This window comes from Apaloderma vittatum, unplaced genomic scaffold (genome assembly GCF_000703405.1).
Source record: "Apaloderma vittatum isolate BGI_N311 unplaced genomic scaffold, ASM70340v1 scaffold7134, whole genome shotgun sequence".
NCBI lineage: Eukaryota > Metazoa > Chordata > Aves > Trogoniformes > Trogonidae > Apaloderma > Apaloderma vittatum.
The window spans coordinates 26819-40544 of NW_009712034.1; the positions used below are offsets into that span (position 1 = coordinate 26819).

The 13726-nt window shown below is 36.3% G+C and overlaps 1 protein-coding gene across 1 annotated transcript in view; it reads left to right on the forward strand.

The window, feature by feature from the left end:
- The window catches only part of SPAG1 (sperm associated antigen 1), a 38372-nt gene extending 26373 nt beyond the window's left edge, over nucleotides 1-11999 (forward strand). Inside the window, exons 15-20 of the mRNA XM_009867837.1 lie at nucleotides 1822-1997; nucleotides 4863-5004; nucleotides 5920-6046; nucleotides 9198-9362; nucleotides 11327-11704; nucleotides 11868-11999. Coding sequence (XP_009866139.1) covers nucleotides 1822-1997; nucleotides 4863-5004; nucleotides 5920-6046; nucleotides 9198-9362; nucleotides 11327-11704; nucleotides 11868-11999 — 1120 coding nt within the window. The remainder of the gene's footprint in view (nucleotides 1-1821; nucleotides 1998-4862; nucleotides 5005-5919; nucleotides 6047-9197; nucleotides 9363-11326; nucleotides 11705-11867) is intronic.
- Nucleotides 12000-13726: the final 1727 nt, after the last annotated feature.

The window sequence follows — 13726 nt, forward strand, 5'->3', positions numbered from 1 at the left end:
TAAATGGAGAAAAATTGAACAGAAAGTTAATGGGACTGTGGTTTACTGCAGAATTATTCCCTTATTTTCCATGGGAAAAACCTAAATGTATTCAATGGGCTTTTTGACATGAAGTGTACAGTTTTGTTCTCTAATAAAATAACTGTAGTAAGTCTTAGAGCTGTTTAATTTATGATGATGTGCCACATTTGTCTTAATTGAATTCAGGCTATCATTAAAGCTTTTTTTAAAATCAGAGTGAAACAGAACTTGGACAAGCTGCTTTGTTGGTACGTCCTATGAAATATTTCTTAGGAGCGTTACAGTTAGAGGAGAGCCCTGGAACAGCATAGGCAGCGAACACATGGAAAAATACTCTTCTTGTTCACTTAGAAATCAAATAAAGTGACTAGATAGTACTTTGAAATGTGGTATTCTGTGTATGAAGAAATATATTTCCATTCAAAAATGCAAGAAATGGTATGTTTCATGCAGCATTATGTAATACATAAACCCACGCATTATATAGGTCTACAAACAGCCTTTTTAGTCTACATCATTCTTTAAAATACTTTGATAGTTTTTGTTTTACAGTAAAGAATATTATAATAGGTGCTGCTTCTTGTATAATTTTTATCAGACCCTAATAAGAAAAGAGTTTGATCCCAAGTGCTCTGACTGTTGATATAGTACACCAAGACTTTTGTTTATTCATAGCTGTTATTCAAATATTTTAAAACAACAGCAAAAAAACTTAATTGAGTAATTTGTGCTCTTTCTCATTCTTCATGTTACATTCAGTGTTCTTAATACTCATTTTTTTGGGGATGTGTATTCACGTATTATGTTTTCTACACCTGTGTTAGATGCACCTAATATACAAATTTTAGGTTTATTTGCTATACTATCGGTATGACTTACTTTGCTACTCAATTCAGAATTTTAATTTGTTAAATAGTAGACTTAGCACCCGTTGAACTTGACTCTTAAGCTCATTTTATCTCACTATTAAGCTCTTAAGCTTGTTTGTCTCACTTGTATTCTCATTCTCATCATTGCTTAATACTTGTTGGATTTTTTTAAAAAAATACAAAAATTGTAGTGGAACAATGCTATATTGTATGGCTTTATTCATTATGTTTACTTAGGTATTTCTCCAAAATGTATCACAGCAATGGGAAACTCCCACTTAAATGGATTTTGGATTGAACCTCTTATGTACGAAAATAGTTGACCTATATGGATGTGTGTTGGTTTAAGAAAGAATGAACAGCTTTTATATATTTTCTTTGCATTTTTAAATGGGGATAAAGAATGATCGATTGATGAATTTCTGACTGAAGTATAAAATGTAACTAAATACCTGCATTATGACCTGCATTGGTTATTTAGAGGATTGTTGTGTAAGAGGTTGGTGCATTTAGGTACCACATTTTGTTTGAGGATACTGTAATCTACACTTGTTACAAAAAACTCCTGTGAACAGCTGAAAAAACATAAACAAAGGAAATACGTCTCTTTTCTTCCTATTTCTTTATTGCACGGGGCAGGCAACATTTAGAGCTTAATTACAAAATCAGTCATTTGCCTAAATATTTACAGATCATGCTGAAGTCAGCTTCTTGCATTCTAAATGCTAGCATAAATACTCTCAAAAGTGGAAAAAGTCTAAATCTTAAGTGAATGCAATATAGTCAACTGCTGTGACAATCTTCTTAAATTAGTCTTAAGGATAATTGTTGTTTTCTGAAAAATTATCTAATTTATGTGTATCTAATTTAAGTTATTAAAAAGTGAGTTAAATATATGAGAAGTCATGTTATTGGGGCTCTTCTCTTTCAGAATAACCAAGACTTTAATAGATCAGGATGGTCCCAGCTGGAGGGAGAAACTGCCACCAATTCCAGTTGTCCCAGTTTCTGCTCAGCTACACAGGTGGGATGGAGGAAACTTTACTTCAGAGAATAAGCCAAAAAATACTGCAGATCCCAGCCAAGAAGAACAGCTGCAAATGAATCGTATGTATAGCTAATGCAAATGTATATACAAAAAAGAAAATACTTTCAATTGAAAAGTGCAATGTTATTTAATAATGGCAATGAAACTGCATTAGAAAACATTTATCAGAGGTGTTTGTGAACAGCCGAGTTAGGTGATGGTCATTTACATGATTTGGTTTAATGTGCATTATGGAGCCACAGTTATGATAATTTTTTTAAGCCAAGTGATACGGTTGCAGCATGTAATTTCTGAAGTATAAAATAAATATAGCAGAAATACCCATCAACAGTATGTTGAGTCCTATCACAAGTTTCTCCCCCAAAAAACACCACCCAAACAAACACTCAAGCTCCGTAACAGCATAATCTGTAGCCGTCATTTAAAGCTTTACTCAGGTCTTCTGAACAGAAAGGGTAGACTTCTAGGTGGCCTTTTCCATTTTTCTTCTCAGGTGAAGGAAGCTTTTCAATTCAGTATTTTTTTACATTAAACATTCTTCTTGCAAAGTCTCTTAACTGTATTGGTTCCCCTTTGAGCTTATTTCAAAATAAAGAAAAATTCTGCTGAAGATAACCTCCCCTTGGTTAACGCAGGGCAGGCTGTGGTGCGTAGCTGGGTTGCTGGCCGAGTACGTAGCAGTGATAAGGTTATTTGTCCAGAATGCGTTACTGCCATAGTGCGTGTCCTCAGATAATCTGCACTCTTGGGCACTACAGATTTAATTACTTTAGAATGATCATTCAGATGGCATTGAATTTATTTGTGCCTGATGTAAAACGACAGCTTACAAAAATACCTTTGTTTATGAGGATTTGACTTTTTTCTCAAGAATAAGGCTAGTTTTGGGAATTGTAACAGTGTGGTTTATGTACAATTTACATAGTAGCTCATACTAAAGTTCAGTATTGCTGCAGAAAATTGTTTTATTTAAGAGGCATGAAGCATGTTGATATATAAGCTCAGTTACATTGATAGAAATCTTACTTTGCTTTTTAAAATGTCCAGTGACAAGTATTTTCATTACAGTTGTTGTCAAGTACATGTCATTAGTGATTCGTCATGCTTAAGGAGTGGGCAGCAATTGGGTTTTACTTGTGGGGTTTTTAAATTCAGTAGAAAACTGATATCTTCTACAATTGCTGTTAAACATAAATGCTTGGATTAAAAAGTGCTTTTTGTTGTACTGATTGTACTCCAGGCTTTTTGTATTATTAGAGTACAACTTGCTGGATTCTTATTTCAGTGTATAACCAATCTATTTAAACCTTTCAAGTAGTAAGTTTGGATCTGTATAACCTTGGGTAGCTTTGTTAACAGAGAGAATTTGAAGATGATAATTTATCGTGGAAAGTACACAAATAAGTGGTTCCTGAGAATACTAGTGCTTATGTTTAGCCTGTTAGGAAAGTTAACAGAACTGGCCATCACAGCCTTTGTGAAGAGTGCATTGTGCTGCAAAACACATCTCAGTCTGTTTCAAGGAGAGTTAGGCTCATTTTAGAAATATTAAATGAAGACTGTGTGACCATTTTTCTTCACAGAAGGCTGACTCTAAGGTTGTGGTTGCCTTCTTGGGCCTCTGCTAAATTGGTTCCACCTCACAGCAATAGCTGGTGTGGGAAGCGTGCCAGCGATAATGTTCAGTCGGTGGTAAAACCTTACTGTTGGCAGACACTGTCTGTTGACACTGACAACTGTCTGTTGGTTTTTGTGTCTTACAGCTTGTGGTAAAATTTAGTTGTGTTTGTTGCCTAAGTCTGTTCTGGTTTCATGATGTTGCTTAATTTTTTTCCCGAAGTCTACATGCATTTTCTGCTGTGTTTTTATAGTACTTACTGAGTTTAATTATTGGTTAAAATGATCTGGTTATATACCATGTTTAAAACCTGACACTTGGCAAGAGGCTCCCGTTCTTCAGCAAGCTACAAAAAGTACATTTCTCCATTGTGATTTAATTAGAGCTATGTTACTAATTATTGTTTACTCACAACAGAAACATGAAGCCTTATTAATATATATATAAATACCTGAGAAGCACCAGGTGCTTCACAGTGGTGCCCAGTAATAGGACAAGGAATAATGGGTATAAGCTAGAACATAGGAAGTTCCACCTCAACACGAGGAGAAACTTCTTTACGGTGAGGGTGACAGAGCACTGGCACAGGCTGCCCAGGGAGGTTGTGGAGTCTCCTTCTCTGGAGACTTTCAAAACCTGCCTGGACGTGTTCCTGTGTAGCTGCCCTAGGGGATCCTGCTCTGGCAGGGGGTTGGACTAGGTGATCTCTAGAGGTCCCTTCCAACCCCTGACATTCTGTGATTCTATGCAACTGCAGTCAGGATTGGTTTTCCACTGCAAACATAGCTAAAAATTGTTGTCTAATCCAGAAGCATATGCAACAAGATGTGGAGTTTAGAAGGAAAGACAGTTATGGAAGAACACAGTATTAATTAAAACAAAAGTGTTTTCAGGTGCCTTTTATAAGTAGTTATTAATAAACTATTACTGACCTATCACTAACCCTTACTGATGTGATGATTTGTTTGTCATTGCCAGTTCAGGATAGTAATTGTGGTAGATAGTTGCTTGCAGAAAGCACATTTCTGCTACATAGAAGGGGTAGACAGAAGGACATGAAAGCTTAGAGCCGTCTGTTGCATTCCTGTTGTTTTTAGGAAAATAGTTACCCTAGTGCATGGGCAGGTGTATGTTTTGCCAAATGTAAATATGGATATGGTAGTTTGTTTTAGAGCAGCTGGGAGAACTGGGGCAGAGCTGGCCATGGGCAGACTGATAGAGATACTCCAGTTGTGAGGCATTTTTTCTTAGTCTGGGTAGGTTATTCAGCTACCCTTATGTAACACTGTGATCTATTGCACCGTAGGTGAGAAAACTGAGGAGAAGTTCAAGACATTAAAAAATGAAGGGAATGATTTTGTAAAAAAGGGCAAATATGAAGAAGCCGTAAATAAATACAGTGAATGCCTGAAGTTAAATACTGAGGAATGTGCGATCTACACTAACAGGTAAAGATCCAACATCTAACCCTGCTTTGTGGGATAGCAATAGTTATATTTTCTGATTGCAAATAGAGATTTTTGCATCCTTTCAATCACTGTTGTAAAAAAAGGTGGTTTTTTTCCCATCTGATAAGTGTTACTAATAATAAAATTGATTTTTTGTTAAACCACATTATTTCCCATGGGGCACAAGTATTAATGTCACTGATATATATCTTAAAATCTTTGTATCAGCAGAATAAGCAGTAGAAAAAGTTACAATTAGCATAGCATTTTGCAGCATTTTTTGAGAAGACTGGTATGATTTTAGTTAAAAACTAATGGGCAATAGTAGTAGTAGTAGTAGTATGTAAAGTATGAAGAGTAATAATTCAGAGAAAATGTACGTTTTGAGAAAATAAAAGTAGGAACAGAGTCATACAACAGCATTGATTTAAAGGTTGACCTAATTCTGCAGCATAATTCTTCATGCTGTAATCTTATCAGCTTTCACAAACTTAAGAAGGATTTGATTAGGTCAGTACTTGAATAGGAGACTTCCAAGTAATAATTAGGTGCAGAAAGCGGTATTGCTTATTTAATGTAGAGCACTTTTTTACCCAGAATGGCTGTATAAAATCCGTACTATATCATCTACTGTGCTGTCATATTGTACAAACATAAGCTCTGCTTTTAAAATACTTACATATCTGCCTAACTTCAAGGATTATCATACTTGAATTTTTACTTTTATTGCAAGAGTTACCCTCTCTAAATCCATCCAGTGATGTTAGTAGTACGTACTGGTTTTGAAGTACTTTAAAAAATTCCACACTGAAACTGAATTGTTTGAAGTATTGTAATTAACAAGTCAGATACTGTTGGCACTATGGCACTGTAGAATTTACTTATATTGCAGTGTATTCTGTTTTTCTGTGTTAGAGCTCTCTGTTACTTGAAACTGTATAAATATGAAGAGGCTAAGCAGGATTGTGATCATGTTCTTCAGATAGAAGATTCTAATATTAAAGCTTTTTATAGAAGAGCACTAGCGTACAAAGGATTACAGGTGAGGAAAAAGAACATGGCAGGTATTCTTAAGCACTTCTAAACTTGCTTATCCTCTTCAAAGGCAATCAGGTAGTTGCAGTTGCTGGGTGAATGCAAACAAAGTATGCAGTGCTGATCATTTATTACTTTGTAGAGCATTAGGTGTACATAAAACATTATATAAATATTTTTGCAACATAAATCCTGCATGTTGACTTGTAATAATTTGAGAAAATACAGGAATATTGGAATAAATTAGGTTTGACTGGAGATTGGTTAAGCAAGTTTCAACTCTGTTGTAATGTTCTAATATTCTTCTGGGTATCCCAGTCTGTTTTTTCTGTCAAGGTGTTTACTTTTATCTTTTCGAATGACAAATGGATTCTCTTGAAGTCTTTCTTCATCTGTCCGGACTAAATTCTCAAGCTATCTTTTGGCATCTGCTTATATTTGCTTGTCATATTAAACCAAGGTTTTATCTTGATTTTCTCTCTCTTCCTTCCCCAAACACATTACAAACCTTTGTAGTAGTAGTCTTCTTTCTCACTCTGGGGATGGTGTTGGTTTGCAACCTTTCCCTTTACATCTTTGCAGTGGTGATGTCTATACTGCACTCGTATCTTAAGAGGTTTTTTGAGTATCCTTTTACTCGATAAATGCAGGCTTAAATTGTTCATTCTCAATGTGACTGCAAATCTCATGTCCCATCACTTGAACCATGTCGTTCCTTTTGTCCATCCCTCTGTTGTTCCCAATATTCAATGATGTCAATGAGCCTCTGCACTTGTAATTCTTCCGTAGCAATTGTCAGTCTGTCTATCAGCTCTTAATTGGCACTGAATTCTCAGCTTCTCACTTCTGTTGACTCATGATGGCAGCTGTCACCTTCTACTTTGTATTAAATGTTACAAGTGTCTTTAAACAAGCATCTTAAGTGCTTTCTGCCACTGGGGGTGATCACTCTAAACGTCAGCCAAGTTGCAGCAGTGTCCATCAAATGAGTACTTACCTCAGATCTCTGTTACAGTGTTTGATGCTGTAACAAAAAATTACCTGATTGTCTCTCAGCTTACGAATCACCTGCGGTCAACCTGCTTATGCTTAGCAGTAGATGAGCCTGTCCTCACCCCGTGTTATAATCCCAAACACAAGTCGTAGGAACCATGGGATCTTTTGTTTGTGATAAACTCGTTCCTCTCTTACAGTAGCTATGAAATTTTGAAAGTTGGCTTTGATCAATTTTCAAAGAAGGTAAAAAGTCTTAATTTTGTGTAAATCTTTCTCTGTAACTGTACCGAGCTACCTGATATTAATCATCTGTAATATGAGCAAAGGTATCTAGTGATTCTACCAGTCAAAAAATGGGAATTACACACCAGTGAAGAATGTTAAAAATTGGAGAAATAACTTCTGGTTTTTTGAATAACCATGAAGACATAAGCTGAAACACACTGTTTGTGGATTCCTTCAGAACAGTCTGAGCTGGGGACTCCCAAAATGTTTTGTTGTGGTTGGGTTTAATGCCTTCATTATTGCTAATTCCAGGGATGTGAGTGATTCGTAAAACCAAAGAAAGCAACAAAAGTGATTTGAGGTTGACAAATGATTTTATAATGAAAAACTTTAAGAGCTAAAAGCATGTAGCTTGGCAAAAACCTAACTAAGCTGGGAAGTGTTATTTGTGTATAAATATCCAGATATTTAGCCACAAAAACTGCAGTGGAATTTAATGTAGTAAATGAGGTTTTTTATAGATTTACTGAGATATAGGTAGGGGAAGATCATGAATAAATCATGTTTGTGTGATGAATTAGGCCTCCACCATAGGACGCAGGACTCCCGACCACATCTCCTACAGCTGATAGTCCAGTCTCGTGCTTCGGGTACAGCTGTCTTGTATGATTTTTGTTGGGAAGTCTGGCAGGCTGTAATTTTAAATCCAGGAGGGTTTGTTGTCTGCTGACCCTCATGATCATTTTCAGAAGTCTGTTCCAGAATCTGGTTTCTCTGTGATTGTGAATCTTCACATCTGTAATTCAAGTAGTTTAGCTTAATTAGTAGCTGATTTCTTGTTAAAGCAATCTGCCCCTTTTGCATTCATTTGCTAAGACTCAATAATTCCAGTTCTCCTGCTCCTCTTTCCTGATACAGCAGACTTCAGTTCACTCACAGACTTGCTGCCATGTCTCTGCAGCTTGAATATTGTCATCAGTGCTGAACAAAATATTCCACATTAGAAAGAGAATATGAGTGACCTGTGCTTTTATTACAGTAAAGATGTTCAGGAAATGCCATCAGCTGGTAGAGGAGGATTTTTTTCATGATAATATGAATGATTTATAGTAACCTTATGATACCTCTTGGAAACAGTCCCTCACATGAAGAAACCATGTTGATCTTTTACTGTCTGCATAATCGTTTATTGTTTACTGCTGCGTTTCATCCTTATTTTTAATACTCCAACCCTCAGAGTGTCTTGGTTTTCTATGTGATATTCCAATCTTCCTCAGAACTGATGCTATTAACTTTGTCTCTTCAGAAAATTTAGCCTAAGAAATCTTAATTCCTAATGTCACAATTTGAAATAAAAATACTAAACTAATGAAAAGACTGATTATTGAGGAACTATGTTTAATGCCAATCTACAGCTGTGTGTGTCCTTCTAATCCTGTTTGTCCCAGAGTTCATAAAATAATTCAGATCCTCTCAAGTATTATCAAAAATTTTTCTTTTCAGACTGTAAGATGTGGTCTATTGGATTGAAACTCAGGAAGATTAGATATATTTTTAGTTTAAACTAAATTTAGCTCTCTTTTATTGGCAAAGCAAATACGCAAACTGTTGATGGACTCATTATATTAATCGTGAAAGTGTTCCACTGTAAGTAGTTATGCTTAAAAGCAGCAATCTTCAATAATCTATTTTCTGATTATAGGAGATATGCAATTTCATATTACATGATACGTGTCACAAAATACTAAGTAAAACTCATCCTCAGTGTCTTTTTTTCCCTCCACTGAAATTACACCGTATTTAGATTATTTTTGTCTACCTACTGTCAAGATCTTAGCATTTTTGTTTTTCTTAATTATAAAGGAAAGTATGGTAGTTCAAGTCTTATTTTTCCAGTGGTGTGCTTATGAAAAAATTATTTTTCCTTCTACTTACAGAATTATCGAGCCAGTGTTGATGATTTCCACAGAGTACTTCAAATAGATCCCAATGTTCTTGAAGCAAAAAAGGAACTAGAGGAGGTAACCCAACTGCTTAACCTTGACAGCAGTGCTGCAGCTGGCAGTCAACAAAAGCAAAGGAAGAAAATAACCATACAAGAGGTATGCCTGTTTAGTTTTAAAAGCAGACAGTACAGAAGCTGGCAATTCAAAGAGGATATTATTAAAGGTTTTGCTTTGCTATCCTTTGCTCTGCATTTTTTGGGGGTGAGATTTTATTTTTTGTGTTATTTTGAGAGGATTCTTGCATATGATGTGTTCAGTATTCTTACATTCTGCAGTAAAGGTAGAACTCCTTTGAAATGTGTTTAGAACCACAGCAGAAATGGAAAAGGTATGTTTGGATGGCACTAAACTAAGGGTATGCTCCTTGTAAACAAAAACTGCTTAGGCTTTGAAATACCTGTTTTACAGAATGTGGCTGTTAAATAACAGTTTTGCTTTTGAAGTCTGTGCTACTCGGGAAGCCCCTGGGGCTGTGCTGGCAAAGTTTCTTTGTCAGCAGGCGTGCTGGCTGGTCTTGTGCTGGTAGTAAAGTTACTGGTCTGAAGAAGGAAACTTTGCCTTAAAAAACAGGGTATGGGTAAAACATCTGTAGGATCTTATAAAAGAAATACGTGATGTAATGTTGTGTGCTGGATCAAAATGTTAGCCTTGCAGAGTTCTGGGTAGAATTAGGTGATGAAAGGATTTTCTCAGTCATCTGATGTTTTTAGGTTGTAGCTTTACTGGTCCTTTACAAATGTGTGGGTTTTTTTAAATCCCTTTTCATTTTAACATATATAGTTATAATGCATAGTTACCAATTTGTACAGAGATGCTGTAATTTGATAATGTAATTTCAAAATGGTAGTATCATGGAAACTGCAGTTATTAATATGAAACAATTTGTTTTACTGAAACACTTCCCACTGTCACGAGTTTGTGGGATTTTATATAACTGGCGTAAGCTGGGTATAGTGTTCGTTAATCTCTGAGTTGTGACAACCAAAGGGATGTGGAGAGTGTTTAGAGGCGGTTTGGGAAGTGAGCGCATTGTTCGGAGGGCAGCCAACTGCGTTACTGGCAGTGGGAAATTTTCCAGGGGTGGGGCAGGAAGTGTGTGTGTTTGCTGTCAGAATTACAGCTGCCCCCTCGCAGAGCCTCCCGTCTTGGATCTGCTGTAGCACAAGGTGCCACCATGCAAACAGACTGCAAAGAACAGTAAGGAAAATTAGAAATGGGAATTTATCATTATTCCATTTTAATCAAGCTATAATTGTATAAAAGAGAGGCAGGATTTCTCTCTTGGTCATAAGAGAGTGATGAGAAAGAGAACAAAATGTCTATAAACCCAATGCAGTATTTTCCAAAAGTAACTAATCTAGCTCCCCTGTACAGTGCAATACAGCATCTTCAGACTTTCCAAAAAACTTGGCGCCCTTTGAAGAGACCCTTTTCAGTGAGTTTTAGTCAGCTTACACTAATTCCACAACTCTCGAAGGCCTGCAGTAGATGTTAGCAAATGGGAGTTGAATCCATGGTTAATTTTCTAGCAACTGATTCTCAAAGCTTATTAGAGGCTGCAGACTCAGGTGGAGTTACGTGGGTGTGCAGGCAGTCAGACCACACTGAGCTTGCTCCTTCCCCAGTGAGGCTCTGAACAGCAACCTGACAGAGCTGCCGTGTTCGGTGCGGTTCTGAAGGCACGGCAGTGAAATGAAACACGGGTGTCTGGTGACTTGAGTTCTGCTTGTCTTCTGCAACTTCACATTTAATGCATGTGTGCAATGCTCCTTAGCTTTCTCCCAGGGGTCTTCAGTTGTCTTTCTGCAGCAGAGGGCCAAGCAGCGAAAGGAAATGCAAAATACATGCTTTTGGGTACACACCTTTAAAGATGAATTAGAGAGGCAGTATTCTGGGGGGAAGCAGGAGATAAAAAAACATAGGTGCCTTTCTTTTGCAAAGACTAAAATGCTAACTTTAATTTAGTGACATGATTGATGGGTCTATGCATGCAGTTTCTGAAGCTTCAGGTTATCTATATGTCCACGTTAAAATGATCTGTTGCCATTTTCCGTGTGAAGGTGACTGAATCTGATGAACAGGAAGGGAGACCGTTTGCTGCATCAGAACGTGTTGTGACTGATGGTGTTACTTGTAAGGAAGCAGCTCAGAAGAACGTGCCACGGAAGAATTCTGAGAAACTGCGTATTTCTGAACCATCTAATGCTTACGACTTTGGTCAGATTATAAATGCAGTGAACACCAATAAGGATAAAGCTGCGTGTGCAGATCTTTTAACAGTTACCGATCCAAAAAACCTGCCCGTGCTGCTGAGTAACAAACTTGAAGGAGAAATCTTCTTGATTTTTATCCAGTCGTTGGAATACTATGTAGTTGGAAAAGATCCTGGCCTCGTATATCAGCACCTTTTCTACTTGAGCAAAGCACAAAGATTTAAGGTAAGAACCTAAACTGAATGTGTACTTAAGTTGCACAGAAACCTAGAGAAAGTTTCCATGTCTTAAAAAGGAAGCAATACACTGATTTTTATATATCTGTCCAATATTATGATTTGCAATCAATATGTGCTAATTACAGAATAACCTGTTTGGTTTTTTTCAGGTGGTGCTGGCCCTTCTTAGCGAAAGTGAAAAAGAACAAATTCAGCAACTGTTTGACTTACTTTCAGAGAAACAGAATAATCAGTATTCTTTGGAAGATCTTGAGAGCCTTAAAAAGGTTTATGAACTTTAAGAAGTTAAAATTTATTGGCATGCATATAGTTTGTGTTGTTAAGACAGATACATGAACTCTGCAGACTTGAATGGGTGGAAGTGGGTCTCTGCCCAGTCTGCTTGAAATCTATTTTTTGACAACATATGCACATTTAAAACTTGCTGCTCTTTTTTTTCTGTAGTTGTAGAGACTTTTAATCTCTAGAATTTAATGCATGTGTTTATGTTCAGTAGCAGAGTTCATGTTATTTGACATACTGATTTTATTAAGACTGTTAATTCTATATGTAAGAATATATTTTACATTGTATATAATGTGAAATATCTCGATGGTACAATAGATAATACACTTTTAGCCAGCACTTGTTATAACGTTTTGTGAGTCCTGTGTTCCTGTGATAAAGAAGTGTCTTCAAGATAAATGGGTCAGTTAGCAATAGCTTTGCTAAAATGAGTTTACAAAAAGTATTAACATTTTTCACATGAACTACTCTAGGCCAGCTGTTTCTTCACTGTCCCTGGTCTATACAAAACAGATTTAAATATTTTTGGTGCAATACAGTTTAGCAGCGCAGATGAATAATATATTAGCTTGTCATGGAACAAAATAATTAATTATTAAGTAAATGGATATGTTGTTATAATGATGCACACGCGAGTAATTTTTAGTGTACAGAGAATTAATTTTTTTCTGTGCGTGTGGAAGGACTGCTGATTTGCATGGGTTTTGAAGTGGTGGTGGGAAATAGAAAAGTGGCTGCAGCTAGCAATAAAAATATTTAACTAACTCTGAGGCTTGTAATCAGATTATTTTAAAACACCATCTCTTTCTGTTTATAGACATTTATAAAGCTAAAAATAAAACCATTTTGTGGACCAATATGATTTTTTTTATTTCAAGCAGTACTTATATTTGATTCTGACAAAGCTCCTTTTTTTAAGATGAAGCTTTCAAATTTTTCAAATACCCCAATGCCTTCTTTGCACATGTGATGTAAAAGTGCATGAAACTCACTAGCACTGCAGAGATACTACGAAGAATGTTGTTCTCTGAAAATTTTCCTCAGGTGTGTATTAATTTAAAAAAATAAAGTTTTTTTTTCTTGAAAAGTACAATTACAGATTCTCTTTTCTAGTTCTACGCTCTTTAGACTTACGGTGTTCGCATGCAGGTTATAAATTTTGTCTTGAAGCGGAGTGCCAGGAATGAAGCTTTTGATTCCTAAAGTACAAGTGATGTTTTTAAACATCTTCTCGTTATGAGATTATCCCCTGTTCAAGCGAGAGCCATCACATCTACGCGTAATCCGTTGTACTTCATCAACGAAGTGCCAGTTCCGTTATTCAGTCATGATGGCAACAGATTCGCATTCACTGATCTCTGTGCTAGTGATTTCAATCTTCTTTTTTCCCACTGCAGTTCAGTGTGGTGTGTATGTGTGCAGCTTACTGCCACGGTTTAGAAAACTTAATCGATTTTCATTTTATAGGCTTCAGTGTGTGTAGTAACAATAAGTTGGAGGGTTGTATTAATAGTACACAGATTAGGAAAAAGTTCTTCTGCTAAAGAAAACATGAAAGCCAGCTATGTAATTTTAAAATAATCTTGATTGCTTGAGAACTGTAGCTAGGAGTCATTGTCAAAAGCCACCACATCACAAAAGCTCTTGATGGAGTTAAATCTTTCTGTGTGCTACCCAAAACCCCAAGTATTAAAAGCTCTTTAGATATCTTCTAAGAAGCAGT